The sequence below is a fragment of the Aristolochia californica genome, unplaced genomic scaffold (genome assembly GCF_029961685.1).
Source record: "Aristolochia californica isolate CCGP_79_NKW_82.1479 unplaced genomic scaffold, dmAriCali1.0.hap1 SCAF_9, whole genome shotgun sequence".
Taxonomy (NCBI): Eukaryota; Viridiplantae; Streptophyta; class Magnoliopsida; order Piperales; family Aristolochiaceae; genus Aristolochia; species Aristolochia californica.
The window spans coordinates 31,975,695-31,993,105 of NW_027182290.1; the positions used below are offsets into that span (position 1 = coordinate 31,975,695).

General features: G+C 36.7%; 2 protein-coding genes across 3 annotated transcripts; one reads left to right on the forward strand and one right to left on the reverse strand.

Moving 5' to 3' along the window:
• The first annotated feature begins 89 nt into the window (after positions 1 to 89).
• On the forward strand, positions 90 to 8,003 carry LOC137940105 (formamidopyrimidine-DNA glycosylase). 2 transcript variants are annotated; one of them, XM_068785029.1, is made up of 10 exons: positions 90 to 498; positions 1,199 to 1,250; positions 1,886 to 1,943; positions 2,597 to 2,665; positions 2,798 to 2,923; positions 3,130 to 3,180; positions 6,445 to 6,522; positions 6,631 to 6,730; positions 7,272 to 7,306; positions 7,400 to 8,003. In XM_068785029.1, exons 1-10 carry the CDS (start codon positions 267 to 269, stop codon positions 7,700 to 7,702), a joined length of 1,104 nt encoding a protein of 367 aa, XP_068641130.1. In that variant the 5' UTR covers positions 90 to 266; the 3' UTR covers positions 7,703 to 8,003. The 2 variants fall into 2 exon arrangements, with proteins under 2 accessions (XP_068641130.1, XP_068641128.1); XM_068785027.1 differs by lacking the exon at positions 6,631 to 6,730 and adding an exon at positions 6,788 to 6,890.
• A 1,313-nt stretch (positions 8,004 to 9,316) lies between these two features.
• LOC137940790 (serine/threonine-protein kinase RHS3-like) lies at positions 9,317 to 15,086 on the reverse strand. The gene is made up of 3 exons (XM_068785916.1): positions 15,048 to 15,086; positions 11,046 to 12,211; positions 9,317 to 10,479 (listed from the first exon to the last, which is right to left on the reverse strand). Exons 1-3 carry the CDS (start codon positions 15,084 to 15,086, stop codon positions 9,630 to 9,632), a joined length of 2,055 nt encoding a protein of 684 aa, XP_068642017.1. The 3' UTR covers positions 9,317 to 9,629.
• Between the last annotated feature and the right edge of the window lie 2,325 nt (positions 15,087 to 17,411).

Below are 17,411 nucleotides of genomic sequence, written 5' to 3' on the forward strand. Positions count from 1 at the left end.
TTTGATGTTCAATTGAAAGTAGTGATTTGAATTGCACCAATTTCAACCAAATCCGTGATTCGTTGTTGTTAGAACAGAGCAGCGATTCTCGTAGAAAAGCACAGCTTCAAAAAATCACTATTTTTGAAAGCACTGCTGCTTTTGTAATAAAAAAACGAGAGTCAAAAAACAATGGATGGTTACTATAATATCCCGAAGACAATATTGTGACTTGTCATTTTTTTATCAGTCATTCCTAGTTCTGATCAGAAGTTGGACCGGAGAAGATGCCGGAGCTTCCAGAAGTGGAAGCGGCTCGGAAAGCGATCGAGGAACATTGCGTAGGAAAGAAAGTCAAGAGGGCGATGGTGGCGGACGATCCTAAAGTTATCGTTGGTGGTGTCTCTCCCTCTGCTTTCGAGGCAGCTCTTGTAGGGAAAACCATTCTCTCCGCTCGGCGGAAGGGCAAAAATTTGTGGCTTGAGCTCGACTCCCCTCCTTTCCCCTCTTTTCAGTTCGGTATGTCTCATGTATACACTCGACAACCAACGAAGTCTCTCGTTTTCAAAGAAGATGTCCTTTTTCCAACTGCTTACTTCTCTGCGTAGTGTCTCCATTAAAAGATCTTTTCATATTTTGGTTTTCTGTTTTTCTTCTCTATATTTTCCGAGGAAGTATTCTTGGCAAGGTCCGTCCTGGTCGCTGTCGTTTGGTCAGGACGAATGGCATAGATCATTCCTCGACCGTAGACACGCCACTAGTAGCGTACACGTTCCTGCTTTATTTCCGGAGGGGCAAAACTATATGATCCTCTCTGAAGCGCGTCTGAAATTGCACATCCATGGAGGTGCTAACCTTGTAACTTTATCACTTTTCGAAGCACGTCATTTTTGCATATTCTTCAGTGTAGTAAGATTGTCTTTCTCATTTGGAGTGAGAAGAGCTGAAAAGAAGTTTCAACTCCGTCAACAATGACAGCGTTGGATACTGGATAGTGACGCTTTGTTTTAGGCCCGAGGCGCATCTGTATCTCAGAGTAAACAACGTGTCTGTAAAGTAATTTTGCCATCGTAGCCCAATTACTAAATACCTGCATCTTTTGTTCGGTTACACCGCATTTTGTCTATTTTCCCGTTTTCTCTTTGCTTCGATTTGTTCTGTGCTTATCATTGTTTTCTAAAAGTATTTTGATTTTTTTTCTGTTTCTTTGATGTTTCAGGAATGGCTGGTGCGGTACATATTAAGGGTGTTGCAGTCACTAAATATCGAAGGTTCTGTTTCCATAACAAATAATAACCCTTCTTCAAAAGAAAAAAACAAACTTTTTTGGCTTTCATTTTTAAACTCTGTCCAAAATTTGCACATGGCCTATTTGATGAAGCATGCTTTAGAGGATGTTTTGAACTCATGGAATCACACCAATCATCACTACGAGTTGTTTATCCCAGAAAACAAAAGCTTATTGAGAATTATAATTTTGTTTGCAGTTCAACCTTTTTATTACATGTGAATATTTTGTGGAAAGATTCTTATATTCCTCATCTTAAAACATGCCTGACAAAGGGACCAAAAAACAAAATTTTATTGAGAATTATAGTTTTGTTTGCAGTTCAACCTTTTTATTACATGTGCATTTTTTGTGAAGATTCTTATATCCCTCATCTTAAAACATTGCCTGACAAAGGGACCATTTGTCACTGGAATAGGGGAACCTTTTCATCAACTTGATTTCTTCAGTTTTATTAATTCTGATTTTTTGTATCAAATTGAAACTCTTTTTTCTCTTCCTACGGTCCTTCACTTTATTGTCTTTATATCCTTCTATGTAATCTAGTATCTTTTAACATTTGCCACGGTTTTGTCAATTTGTGTACTGAGTACTCTTGCAACATCGAGTGGTGTGCAGAGCTGTAGTCAATGATACAGACGAGTGGCCTTCCAAGTATTCCAAAGCATTTGTGGAGGTAAGAACCTGGAGATTTTTAGCTGTATTTTTATGATGAATTTACCAGAAAATGATATAGTGGCTTCATTGCAATCTCTGTTTTGTTCAATTAGAGCTTATGGAGGCATTATGTCTAAGAGACACATAGTATATACTTTGAATTTCTATTGATATCTGAAAGTGAACAGAAAAAAGATCTCGTAATTTGTTCATCATTGTGTATTGAAGTAGTTTAAGGAATGTGCAGTCTAGTTGGAACTGGAAAACCTAGAATAAGGAATAGAAGAGAGAAAACAATGGATGGGTAGAGAAAAAGAAGAATAAGAGGACAGAATGGAAGAGAGTTTTTGCACATGTTTGATGATCGAGTTCTGATGCCTTGTCAAATATTCTAAAAAATAAAGAATAATTTTCTTACTAATGCTCTCTACTTAGAGATAATATAGCAATCCTGTCACATGGATATTTACCATCCCCAGCTTGCCCATCTTTGGTTATTTGGTTTTATGCATCTCTATTTTTCTTGTATGAGCTTTTCCTCATGAGGTGTTATGGACAAAGTAAACTTTCTAGACATCTATCCTTCTGTTGTGTTTTCAATTCTCTCTTTTTTTTCTCCTTTTATCTATGTATTAATGATGTCCATGGTGAAAGTATTCTTGTTATGTGCAGCTTGATGATGGTTTAGAGTTTTCTTTCACTGACAAGAGGCGTTTTGCTAGAGTTCGTTTGCTGGAAGATGTATTAGTGCCATCCCTTAAAGACCCATTTTTTTGTTCATGTTTTTGCAGGATAATCCCTCTCCCTCTCTCTCTCTCTCTTTTGTTATCTCTATCTCTCCTCTTAATACACTTCTTGGTTTTCCTGGTACAGCCAAAATCTGCTCCTCCAATCTCAGAGTTAGGTCCAGATGCCTTACTGGAACCTATGCATGTGCTTGAATTTGTTGAATCCTTGGGAAAGAAGAAGCTAGCGATTAAGACTTTATTACTTGATCAGGTCAAGTCCTTGTTATAAAATTTCTGAACTCTCCAATTGCTGATAGCAGCAAATTATGGTGTGATATATTGACATATACATGTATGCTTGAGGCAGATTCCCTTCATAGAGCATTCTCTAATGTGGAACTGTCTTGCTGGTAGAATTTGTACCTATAGATTTTTATTCCTATTCCATGGCAATATGAAACAATTTTGGTCATGCAGAGTTTCATTGCTGGCATTGGTAATTGGATTGCGGATGAAGTGCTATATCAGGTTTATTTCTCATGGTTCCATTTCACAAAATTACCATTTAATTTTGCGGACTTACCCATGTCCTTGGTTCAAGTTTTCTGATAGGTTTTTACAGTCTGTCATATTATTGTTATCAGTAATTATTGTTTGAAGCTTCTCCAGTACAGAGGTCAGAGTTATTGGCTGTAAGTTTGATTGGCAAAGCTTGGAGCACATAAAGGTGGCTTTGGTCATTGTGAGCTCCATGGGGAAAAAGTTGTGAAGTTGGTCTGAGTATATAATCAAGCCAAGAGCAATGTCTTGATTTTGTGCTCTTTCCTCTGTTAAAGGATGTATTATGACTTTTTTGATGGATACTACATGAAGTATGATTTAAAAATATATAAAACAAACAGGATAAATAAAACTAAAAAGATATATTTTGTTTCCCTTCAGACAACCGAAAGTTATAAAGCCATTCGGATAAATTTTTTAACAGAATATGAGGCTCAGGCCAAATGAATACTAAGGTATACCTAAGAAGCATTTTTCTGGAAGGGAAACAAAAAACAAAACTAAAAGGAACTCCTTTTTTACTTGAAAGGAGTGGGTAACTGAAGAGGAATACTGCATAGAATTGATGATTGAATTGGTGATCTTAAAAGTGTTTAACCGTAACATTTAGACCAGCCTTGCTTTATTGAAGGAATGTTGGAAGTAAAGAAGAAAAAACCTTTTACCCCTTTGGGGTCAAAGAAGAATCTGCATGAAAATAGGTGAAAGTGTTAATAGTAACAAAACCAGGAAGATAACATTACAAATAATTGAATCCAAAGAAATGCTATTAAGACAAGTCTTTTTGAGATGGACCTTGGCACGCTTGCTGAGATATAGTATAGGGAAGCTTTTCTACACAGAGTTCATGAAGCTCCTGTCTTTTCTCTTTCTCCTTAATAAAGTCTCTCCTTATTTTGAAAAAAAAAAAAAGAAAATAGAATAGTAACCTGACAATGCAGGTGTAAATCACATAGAGAATGCATGTTTGTAACTCCAATATACTTGAGATGCCGCTTTGTTGAAAAAGAAGGGGGATAAAATTTACCTCTCTTTTTAGATCAGTCAAGTTTGTCATTTCAATCTATTACATTTTGAAATCTACACACTGTTGTGAAATGAGAGGCTGAGAGGAGAGAGCAATGAGAGGTGTGTGGAAAGGAGAGAGGCAGGTGCAATCAATGGCATTGAAGGGAGGAAGGAGGCGAAAAGAGGGCAGCTTTGGGACAGAGGGATGCAGCACAGTGATTTGGCAACTAGGATTCAAGAGGAACAAGAAAATTTCAAAGGAAAAACTCACTAAGAGGAAGGACTGGCATGGGAGTAATGGGGAAAAATGGCTTCTCATATTGATATGGAGAGACCATCCTCGCTATTGCAGAGAAGACAATTTGGTCAAAGAAGAGAATCCGAGTCTTAATGCAAATGGGAGATAAGAGGTCCTTCATCAGCAGCCCACCAACAGCTTGTAACAGCTTAGTAATAAAACCCAAGATCGAAGCAGTAGAGCTAGAACGAGAGAGCTTTGGACTAGAAGCTTAGTCTTCTACTTCTCCATCTTCCAATAAAGAGGACTTCGGGAATACAAAATTGTTCATTGAAGAGCAGACATGATAATGTCTGGCATCTATATTCTGGAGCTAAAAAAATCAGGGTTTGGTTGGAACCTTTTCATAAACAGTTTTAGTAGCTTCTCCCCTGAACTCATAACGAATGTCAACTGATCTCCAAATCCAGAACTAAATTGCCCTGACTTTTCACCAGTACCAACCAGGCCTGCTGTCAATCCCACACCACTCGCACTAGCACCAAAACCACCTCATCCTAATATCCCTTCCCTCAGTACCATTAACCAAACATGTTCAAACCAAACCACCTTTGAACCTAAAATCATTGATTGAAGAAGTCTTACCATCACCCTTCCCACCCAGACTTTGATAGAAGGACGAGAAAGGATGGTGTTGTGCATGATCCACAACGGTGACTGATGGAATAGATGGAGAAGCCATTGTCAGATGCATCTCTGAACAATATCAACTCTTACACAAGCTGATGGTGGGGACACCAGTATGCCCATCGGGCCTCAGTGGACCCACAAATTACACTTCAAATTATTCCTTTTATATTTAGTTTATCTTTTCTATTTTGAATTTTAAATTTCATATTTATTTTTAGTTTATCTTTCTTGATTTTATTGGATTTGATCAGATATTGATCTTATCTATTTTTGGATTTAAAATTTTAATTTTAGTTATTTATAGGCTGTAACAGGATGTTCAAAGTAGTTTTGAAGATGAATTAACAAATCCCTGTTTCTGGTCTCTCCCTCTCTCCCTCCCCTTTCTTCTTCTTCTTCCCCTTACTCCTCTTTCTTCCCTATTCTTCTTCTTCTAAATTAGTCTTCTCAATTCTCCTATATTTACTTCATATTCCTTGGGGCTATAGTTGGAAAGGAATCTAGATTTGCAAGCAAATTTTTCATGACAGAGGAGGTTGCCACACGCTTTTTTTAGATGATTTTTGCTCGGGTTCTCACCAGAAAAGAGTTTGTAAACTTAAAGAGGCATTCCCATTTGAGAGAATTGGCATGTTACTGCTCAAATGTCTATCCTTTTCAGGCCGCCTACCATTAAGGAATGGGTCCCCATGCTCCTAGATGGATCCCTAAAACTAAATTGTTATGGATGTGCCCTCTTGGTTACTCAAGAAAGGCGGGAATGGAGGTGCAATTAGGAACAACAAGGGTGAGGTTTTAGTCTCCACCTCAGGACGTTTGGGCATTTCAGACTCTACCTCATCAGAGATTCAAGCCCTTCTCCCGAGGTTGAACCTATTCGGGGACCACCTTAGTGGGAAACTTTTGAATGAAGGAGACTCCAAAGTGGCGATTGGTCGGTGCTCTGTAAAATCTGACCCTTCGTGGAGTTACTGGAATACCTATCATGACATTATAGACATTTTACCTCTTTGATTGTACTTGATGGCATATTCCTAGATCATCTAATTCCTTAGCTGATTCTTTAGCAAAGCATGGGGTCTCCCTTCAATCTCTCTTTGTAAGGGGAGACCTCCTTGCTTGATCCTTGTATTTTGTTCTTGGTCTTGTAGTGAACAAAATCCACTTCTCTTAAAAAAAAAAAAACTGCTTGTAATTCTATTAAAGAACGTAATACTACATGTAAATTGTAAACCCATTTGTAAGATGGAACGGGAAACTTCATTTAAGATGCCTATATTTTTTTTTTTTTTCAGGCTAAAATTCATCCACTGCAAATTGCTTCAAGCTTGTCACGAGATGAATGTGAATCCTTGCACCGTTGCATCAAAGAAGTAAGCACAGCACTATGCTGAGATGGTTTACTTGCATTTGTGAGCAGTTGCTCCTATTCTTCCATGGGAGATGCTTTAGGTTGCATTTGTGAACAACAATGTCTGTAGGTTGTTCAATTCGCTGTTGAAGTAAATGCTGATTCTAGTCGATTCCCAATTGGTTGGTTGTTTCACTTCCGTTGGGGCAAGAAGTCTGGAAAAGTGGATGGTGAGGAAAACTCTGAACTGCTTTATCTCCTTAACAGTGAGTTGATTGATTTTACAGGTCATTGACACAGCAGTGGAAGTTGGAGCTGATAGTTCTCAATATCCTAGTAACTGGATTTTTCATTCCCTGGAAAAGAAACCTGGCAAGGCATTTGTGGATGGTTTGATCCCTTCCTTTGAGTAACTATTCACTTCTCTATATTCCTCAAAAAGAATACTATAAAACCCAATGACGGTTTGGGAGTCAAGAAATGCCTCACTGCTTATCAGATATTCCTGTCTTGACTTTGGATTACTGGTTTCAAAATCTGAAGGACCTGACTGGGGTGTAGGAGCCAGGAAGGACGTTTCACCTATTTAAGTGATGCATTTTACAGTTTTCGTCATATGATGGCTGATTCTACATCAATCACATGTCTCTTATTTTAATCTATTCCTGTAGTTTCCATGCTTCTAAACTGTTACTATTTGCTAGTGGCTTCAGTGGCATTTTCCTACTCAGGACGGTGCTAAAATGATTCACACTTTCATTTTAATGGCAGGAAAAAAAATCGAATTCATCTCAGCTGGTGGCAGGGTAAGTGTTTCAGAATTCAGGCAACATTATTATTTTGTTTGATGCTATTTTTAAAGCTATTTTATATTAACAATTCTGTCTCCTGAAGCATAGACATCAGCATTTGTGCCGGAGTTGCAGAAGCTGACTGGAAGCAGGTTGCCGAAGTCTTCATCATGCACAGAGATGCGAAAATCCAACAAGGACCAAGAAAAAGAAGAAGAAGAAGAAAGGAGCGAAGTACTTCCCAAGAAGAAAGATCTAAAGAAAAGAGCTGCAGCAGAAAGAAGGAAACCCAGTAAAAGCCAAAAAGATGAAGAGCTACAAAAGAATTCAGAGAACAAGAAGCGGAAAACAGTATCCAGTGACTCCACTGGTGGCCAAAGTAAGAATAAAGCAAGAAACAGAAAGCGGTAGTGCACACATCAAAGAAGAATGTCAAGAGAACGAAGTCCAGCTACTAGTAGGTAGCAGAAGAAGGCAAGGATGAGAATTTGAGATGGCTAAATCTCACTTCAGGGATAGAAAAAGGAGGTAAATATGCTCCACATCCCTAGTCTATGGGGAGAAGCTTTATGGCTCCTGGAAATTTGTTTTTTGGCAGCTAGGACAACTTCCACAGGGTTTAGTTTTTGCAGCTTAAAGGATAGGAGGCCACATCCAGCTTGTCTTTCTGTATGAATTTATTACAGCCCTTTTAACGTTCAAACTCGTTCCATTCCCCTATTGATGGTGTTGCTTAGATCCCCACCCTCAAAACCGATGCTCCTGGCTTCAAAAAAAAAAAAAAATTTTAATTTAATGAATAATGAAATAAGGTTGTTAGATAAAAGTAATAATAGAAAAAATATCAATCATGATAAATTAAATAACAATAAACAGTGTAAATGAAATATGTCATGCTCCTTGACAAAATATTCACCACTTGAGGCTTCTGCTCCATTGACTAATACCCTTAAATGGAGTCTACAATCTCTTTGAGGTTAGTGCACCTAACTTTGATTCTTCTCCTTTTGAAACAGACCCATAGCTATTTACAGAAAATCACAAATCTGCACTCAACAACCCTCTACTTCTCACAACAATTTCCTCTGTCTCTTCCTCAGTCATACAAGAGTTTCTTAAGCATCCAATTCAGAGAGTAGCTATGAAAGAAGAGATGACAACCTTGCATAAAAATCAGACTTGGGAGATGGTTTCTTCCAACTAAAAAGAAAACTATAGGATACAAGTGGGTGTTCATAATTAAACAAACTGTTGATGACAACATTGCTTGACTGAAGGCTAGGTGGGTAGCCAAAGACTATACACAGTGTTATGGTACTGATTATTAACATTTTCTCCAGTAGGTAAACTTATTGTGGTATGTATTCTTATATCACTTGTTGCTAACTATCCTTGGACCCTTTACTAGCTTGATGTCAACCTCCAAGAAGAGGTCTGTATGGACCAACCACCTAGTTTTGTGGTTGAGAGGGAGATGGTGTTTAAGTTAAAAAATCTTCCTATGAGCTGAAACAATCACATAGATTATGATTTGATAAATTTAGTCGGTTTTAAAAGGTGTATTATGGATCATTCTATGTTTGCAAAACACACTAACAAGGGAGTTATACAGTTCACAATGTATGTAGATAATATTATTTTGAAAGGAAATGCTCCAAAAGTTCCCATCTTCTCAGACCAAAAGAAAGGATGAACTTGCAGCTTTCGATTTTTTTATCCATCTCGTAAAGTTTCACCTGTGCATCATTCGAAACTAAAATACATTTTTCGCCCTCGATCAAGAAAATCTGAAGATATAAAATGTGCATTTTTTACGCTGGAGTTCTTTCCAGCATAACCCATTAACGGAATTCGGTGGCTCTGGTAATCAACCACGCCCTGGATTTCATATGGTCGGGAGAGAAAAATAAGAAAAGTGAGAAGGAGCAAAGGAACTGGATCAGAATAAGAGAAACTCTATTTGATAGAAACAAAGTCTGAAAGGCAATCTTTAACAGCATTTACATGTACAAACCTATGCTCAACCCAATAAACACTTCGGCGTTTGGAAAGAATAGACGAAAGCAAAAATCGAAAAGACCTTGAACATTATAGAACAGTATTGACAAGGATCCATGCTAAGGGAGACTTTTTTTTTTTTGGTGTTAACAAAGAATTGAATCAAAATCTTCCTTGTTGACCCAACCGAATCTAGAATTGCAGACGTTGTCCGCCCTTTTTTCTAGCTGGTGAATGAATCAAATGAATAAATAATATCACCATTATTTTGCTCGTCTTCCTCCTTAAATCTCCTTCCATGGAGTGCACAGTGACACCAGTAACCGCAGCCTTATTACCTCTAGAAGTACTCAAAGTCATCGTATGACGAATCACAAGGAGTAGGTTTTTTCGCCGGCATGCTAGTTTCCAAGGCCTTCTTCTCCATGTTGGCCGCATCCTTACTGGCAAATGCCGATAAATCCACAGGATCAGGAATAATTGGTGGCATATTGCTCCTGACCAAAGCCCAGTTCACTCCGTCAAAGAAAGGATGTTGTTTAATCTCGGTCGCACCCCTTTTGTACGCAATTCTCCTCTGTGGATCCTTCACTAAAAGGCCACGGATGAGGTCTTGAGCTACGCCACTCACGACTGGATATTCTGGAAAACGAAGAGGCTGACCCATCACGTTGAAGAGGGTCGCTCGGTTTCCTGCACCCTTGAAGGGGGTTGTCCCATGAAGCAATTCGTATAAGAAAATCCCAAATGTCCACCAATCCACTGCACTACCATGACCGTCGCCGCCTATTATCTCCGGCGCTAAATACTCATGGGTTCCTACAAACGACATCGACCGTGCATGTGTAGGCTCTGCCATCAGTTCCAAGGCTCCGGCTGCAAAGCTAAAATCTGATTTAGTCTTGCGGTTCTTCTTTGGGAGAATGCGGGGAAAGAAGGCAGAGGGATGGATGCAGCCAGTCAGGGGGAAGTCGCTATCAAGGATCCCATGACCTCCACTAGCACTTCCATGGACAGAGGAGGATTTAACAAGAGTTGGGTTAACAGAGCAGCGTAGTGAAAGGTCAAAATCGGAAAGCATAATGTGGCCTCCTTCTCTAACGAGCACATTCTCTGGCTTCAGGTCTCTGTACACAATCCCAAGCATGTGCAAGTACTCAAGGGCTAGGAGTATCTCAGAAGCATAAAATCTGGTTATAGAAAAAACAGATAAATAACTAAAAAAAATTCATTACTTGTTCAAATTCAAACACTTACTAACATAAATTTTATTTTACCTGCAATTCTTTTCTTAGATAGTTTGAGAGAGTTCACACCAAACAAATGCCTTCAAATTTATTACATCGATCACATGAAGAATGTACAATTCGGAGTAATTGGAGAACTGATGAAGAAAGATACAGGAGACAAATGATAACCCATCTCAAAACTATTAATCACCAAATCAAGAAGAATATTTTAATCCAGTAAATTCAAATGATAGAGAAGAGGTTCCAAATTCAAAGTTCATTAGTAGACTAAATATTCAAAAATGGAAAGCAAGGGCTAAAGCAAAAAGTTGAAACACATCAAGTCCCATCCTAAAATGCCAAAAATCACAGAATGCAGTTGTTTAGGAAGACAACCAACAAACATGTAAGATGAACATAACCAAATTCAACTCTAATTAAATCCAATGCAAGTCACATACAAAGAGTAGAGTGCATAACTGGGGAAACACAACAATTAAATTGAAGAGACCACTTGAAAAGCTCACCTTGCAGCTTGCTCAGTAAAATACTTGTTGGGTTGCTTCAGCCGAAGAGAATGGAGATTGCCCCCACTACAATACTCCATAACCAGACAATAAAACTTATCCGTCTCAAAATATGAGTATAATGTTGGCAGAAATGGGTGATCAAGAAGGCCTAGAATCTCTCTTTCAGTCTGTGCTCTGAGAAGCTTATTCCTACTGACAAGCAAGGCCTTGTCCATAACTTTCATCGCAAAATAGGTATTAGTTCCTCTGAGATCAACCAGATAAACACTTCCTATATCACCATAACCAAGACGCTTAAGAAGCCTAAAATGACTGAGGCCAATAGGAGATTCTTTAGAGCTGGCTAACTGGATTGCCTCCCACTGTCTGTCACCACCAGTATGAGGCTTGAATTGTCCACTAATCGAGCTGTCAATGCTGTCACTCCGTAAGCTACTGATACTCCCTCTGCAACTATTGATAGACAGGACATCAGACATTTTTGTGTCGCTAGACTTGGCACTGGTTGTGGATGTTTGATCACTTGATTTTATATTTGTGGTCTTTGATGAATCAATTGGCTGTGTGCTTGTCACTGTAGTAGAATCACCTAATTTTCCAGGTAACGTAGTTGTTGAGTCACTTAACTTTGAAGTTGGTGGCTTCGATGCATCACTTAACTTGCGGCTTGTAGTTGTACTCTCACTAGATCTCACATTTGTGTGCTTCAATGTATCAATTGATTCTGGTGCATCACTTGGTGTTGCTGTTGCTGTTGTTTTTGATGCATCACTTGACACAGATTTTGTTGCCTTTGACACATTGGTTGATGTCAATTGCTTTGTTGCATCACTTGGTGTTGATTTTGTTTTCGTTGACGAATCACTGGGTGTAAGATTTGCTGTCTTCGCTTTCGAAATTTTCTTCTTTGATGCATCAAATGATTTAATGCTCCAACCAGTCGCAGTATCACTGGAATCTGTACATGTTGTTGTTGTATCACTTAACTTTGTGTCTGGTACTGTCTTAGAATCACTTGACAGTGTTTTTGTGATAGCTGTCTCCCCATCTGTGGTAGTCTTCACACCTGGTTCTGGATAGCTCTTGCTGTTATTACTTACTTCATTAAGAGGTTCCACCTTTTTGGATTCATATGATGTCTTTCCTAGAAGATTGCCGCCTCTCTGCAATTAAGAGTGATCCTTTTAAAACAAAATGATAGGTTATTGCACAAGGACTATCGGGCAGAATGTATGACAAAGAAAATTAATGCAGTGAAGTGGTAAGCAAATGTAAACCACAGCCTCTCTATGAAGCCTTACTGAATCAGCTAAACAAGCAAGCGTCCAAGCATATAGTAATGATATTAGTAAAACTTTAGTTGCACATAAGTTAGATCTCTCGGTGACTTCATGGACAGAGATAAGTTTTGTTAAAATGATAAAAAGAAAGACATGTGGAAGATAACATAAAGATGAGACAGATACCTTAAACATGTTCTGTCACTTGCAGCGAGAACAAACTTCAGGCACAACTGATCGATATTTCTGAACAGACAAACAAAAGCCTCAGATTCCTCTCAAAGGTTTACTGAAATGTTCCAAGAACATTAGTATGTAATGAGCTACATTTGTTAAAATTTTAAAAAGCTATGTCGAAGACAAAATAGGTTAAACAGTTTCTTTTGTTTCATGGAAGAACAATCTCGATGATAATTAAGAATTCACACTAAAAGTTTAAAAATACATGGAGTGAAATATCAAAACGAGTATGGTAAGCGGAGAACGGAGTTTAAGCAGAAAAAATGTTCCTGATTTCCGGTTAGCAGCCAGACTATTAAAGGAAACCGAACAAATGAAGGAAGAGAGATTAAAAATGTTATATTTCTTTAGCAGAAAAACTACGAGAGTAAATTCAAAAATTTTATGAGCACAAAATGATGGAGAAGAAATAAACGAAAAACACAAAACAGACTTATGATAAAGGCAAAACTTGAACATTCGAGAGTTCCATCTTCTGAAATAAAAAGAAAGGATTAGCATACGAACCAGCACGGAAGCAATTCAGATCGAATTAAGTGATGAACTTGCAGCTTTCGATCTTCTACCCATTCCCAAAGCTTCAGCTGTGTATCAATTGAAACTAAATTTCATTTTTCGCACTCGACCAAGAACATCTGAAGATAGAAATGTGCGTTCGACGATGAGGTTCTTTCCAGCATAACCCATTAACGGAATTCGGTGGCTCTGGTAATCGACCACGTCCTGGATTTCATGTGGTCGGGAGATAAAAGCGTTGAGGACAGTCAGAGAGGAGATAAAACAGAGAGAAATAAGAAAAGCCATTATACAAATATAGGAAAGCTGAGAAGGAGAGAGACGTGGAGATGACTGGGAGAGACGAGGGAAAGACGGCCGTCCTGAGGAAGACGTTCAATCAACGCTTGATGGTGAGGAAGGCGTCGCTAGCACTATTGAGGAAAAAGAGGTTTGAATTTCAGTCAACCTTAATTCTACTATTTTTTTTTAAATTATTCTATTATAATAATTTTAATTCATTCATTATATCTTAATAATGTCATTAATTTCACTAAATATTTAAGTTTTAATAAAAAATAAAAATAAATATCAAATAATAAGAAATCAAGTTTAAAAATTATTCAATTTAAATTTAATAATTTAATTAAAAATTAGATACACCTAACTTAACTAAATTGACAGACCGGAAGTTCCTCGAGCGGAGGAACTCTGGCCGTGGCGCAGTGAAGAGAGCTTCCATTGGTTCGGCGCCTTGGAGCAGGGGGAGTCTTCGGAAAATACAACTACTAGAGTTGGGAAATGTGGGAGGCCATTATCCTTGGTGTGGCAGAGGAGAATCCTGATGGGTGAGCTGCCTCGTTTCAGTGAGAGCGGTCGACTCCTTAACTCCTCCGGCGACGCCGTCCTCCAAGATTGGGCGTGACTTCAAATTGCTGGTTATCTACTCTTCCGGTTTCCCAAGCAGTCGCCGTTGATACCCTTGAGTTCAGCTGCGCGATCATTTTATCCTTTTTGAATGGGGAATGGGGCCCCTCTTAAATCACCGCGTCCGGCATCTGGCTAGCCAATGCCGGCGAGTTCCAGATCGTCACTCTTGAAGGACTATCATCTTGCGGCAATACAGTCAACTTTGTCGATCGGGTAGTGGATTCGATTTTGTCCGGCTACCGAATTTTCTCAAAGCTGCAGAATCGGGGTACTGGATTTTTCAATCAAATATGTTGAAAAAGCGATTATGAATTTTTATGTTTTGATTCTCCCACACTTTCATTTCATCGCTTCGTCTTCCTCTGAAGATTAAGCAGCGAAAGGCATATCAAACCTTGAGTGACTGCTCGTATGAAAACCGCAGGCTGTCTCCGTATCATAGAACACGTTGAGTCTAATGCTTTTACTTGAATTCATCGTAAATAAGAGCCCTGTGGCTGTTAGTGCACTCAAGAAATTGAAAGTAAAATAATCCGAATCCTGTTACCTATCCTATTCACTTTCACTCCTTGGGGGGTTAGTCCACAATGAAGTGGAATGAATTCCCCCCATATTATTTAGTTCATTAGCGTTAGTATAGAAAGACTTGAATTGAAGTGAGATTACACCATTTCATTTGCTCGGGCAAAAACGAGGGAAAACTGTTTCCTACCTATTTTGCGAATCATCCGCTTTCCACGCACGACGCGCGTTGCTTCTTCCCCCCGTTATTCTGCTCTCCCTCTCGTCGGCCTCTCCAGACGATCTCTGTCCCCCTCCGCGATCGTTCAACAAAGTATTTTTTCCTCCCTCTGCCCCCACCCCTGTCGGCCGTCCTCCCTCTGCCCCCACCTCCGTCGCAGAGCACGGGAGGCCGAGCCTCTGTCGTAGAGCCCCTCGGCCTCCCTCTCTTTCCGCCCCGTTGGCCTTCCTTCCTCCCTCTCTCGACCTCCGTCGTAGAGCACGGGAGGCCAGAGCCCCTCGGCCTCCTGGCTTCTCTTCTCTCTCGGCATACCGTTGGAGCGTCGCCTCCGTCGATGTTGCCCGCCGCCATCGCCGTTGCCCGCTATCGTCGTTGTTGCCAAGCCCGCCGCAGAGGAAGACGAAGACGATGTTTAATTTTTCCTAAGTTAGGAAAAATTAAACCATGGTTTAATTATCCAATTAATTAAACCATTAGTTTTTATTTCTTGTTAATATATTATTAATTAATAATATTTAAAATGTATATTATGTTATTGATAAATTAATATATTTATTTATTTATTATGTATTTTTTATTAAAATAGTGAGTTTTAATGTTAAACTATATCTTATGTTATTACAGAATAATTTATTTATTTATTATATTCACTTATGTTATTTTTAACTTTTTTATTTATTTTAAAAAATTTATTCTAGTCACACGTAATTAGTATATTAATTTATAATAAACTATAATCATTAATTGGTTTAATTATCCAATTGTTATAATTAATTAAACCATTAGGTTTATTTATTATATTCTCTTGTGTTATTTTTTATTTTTATTAATTTGTACAATTTATTCTAGTCACACGTAATTATTGTTTTAATTTATAATAAATTATAATCATTAAGTAATATAATATAGTTTTTCATTAATTAGGATATTAAAATATTCTAATACTACACGTTAAATCACTTATAAGTGTAGTAACCACGTTTATTTCTGTTAATTATATGTTTAAGTATATTATAAAATGTTACTTATTCTCTTTTTTATATCATATTTTTCATTTGGGGGCATTAACACTGGCATCTGTTTTCCAGCCACTTAAACTCTGTCTATACTAACACCCAAATATGAGTTGAAGTTGAATCAATTCATTTTACTTCAATTCAATTCAAGTTCATTGTGGACTAACCCCCCCTTAGAGAAAAACTAAGGAAAGTGAAATCACTCCCTCCCTATGGAGAGTGAATATTCGCTCTCTCACTCTTTCATTTATATATTATAAAATTAAGTATTTTTTTAAATATTATTTTATATATTTAATTAAATTAAAATTTTAACTTATTTATTAATTTATACAAATTAAATTTTATCTTAGTTTAACAAAATATTTAAATAAAATTATCTTATAAAAATTAAATCAATCAGAGTAATTTTATATAATAAAACACCCTTTTTTATTTATATAAATTCAGGATTTTAATATTATATTTGATTTCTATTTAAGAGAGAGAATTCAGATATTACAAAAGTAACAATTTGATTAAGTATTTGGATATTATATAAGTAAGTATTTATTTAATCCTTTTATTTTTATATATTAAACTAAATAAATAATTAAAATTTATTTATTAATTTATAATAAGTTAAAATTTATTTTAGTTTAATCGAAATAAAATTTAAATCTATTAAAATAATTTTATATAATAAAATACCTTTTTAATTTTTATACATTTTTATTTTTAATAATATATATAATGACTTTTTTAGAGTGAGAATTTAGATATTATAAAATTAATAATTTTATTAACATTGGATATGATAAAAGTAAGGAATTGTTTAATCATTAATTTTTATATATTTAATTAAATAAATGATCGTAGTTTATTTTCATTATTTATTAATTTAAAACATGTTAAAATATATTTTAGTGTAGTAAAATAAAACTACTAATAAAATTAAATCTATAAATTTAATTTTGCATAATAAAATATCCTCTTTTTTAGTTACATAAATTTATCATTTTTAATATTATATTTAATTAATATTTTAGGAGTGAGAATTTAGATATTAAAAAATAACAATTTGATTAAGCATTTGCAAAATTGTTTAAATATTTTATTTTGTATATATTTAATTAATTAAATAAAATTAATTTAATTATTTTTTAAATAGACAAGTTAAAATTTATCTTAACTTATTAATAAAAAAGTTAAATATATTAGACTATTTTATTAATAAATTTCTTATGTGATACACTAACAAAAATAATTATTTTCTACTATATTTTCTATTATGCACACTAATACAAACAAAAATAATTCAATCTCAGTTTCACTTGCCCCCTTACCTGAAAAGATATGTCACCCAACTGCACGTTCCTATTGGATTGCTTGTAGAGATTGAATTGCAGCAAATGGATCGAATCTAGAGCCAGAAGAGTCCTCCGGCTTGTATTTATGTGCCAACAAAAATGGGTTTCATGATGCAGTCAAGATGTATGAGGAAATGCCTCAGACCAATGGAAGTATGATTGTGACGGAGTTGATAAGGAAGAAAATTGCAGGCAAGACAAGGATTTTACTTTCTGTAGATATACAGTGTTTACTCCTCTATCATTTTCCAAGCCCACTTAAAGAGAAAAAAAAAAAAAAATCCTTTTTCTCCACTTCCTATGTTTTTTTT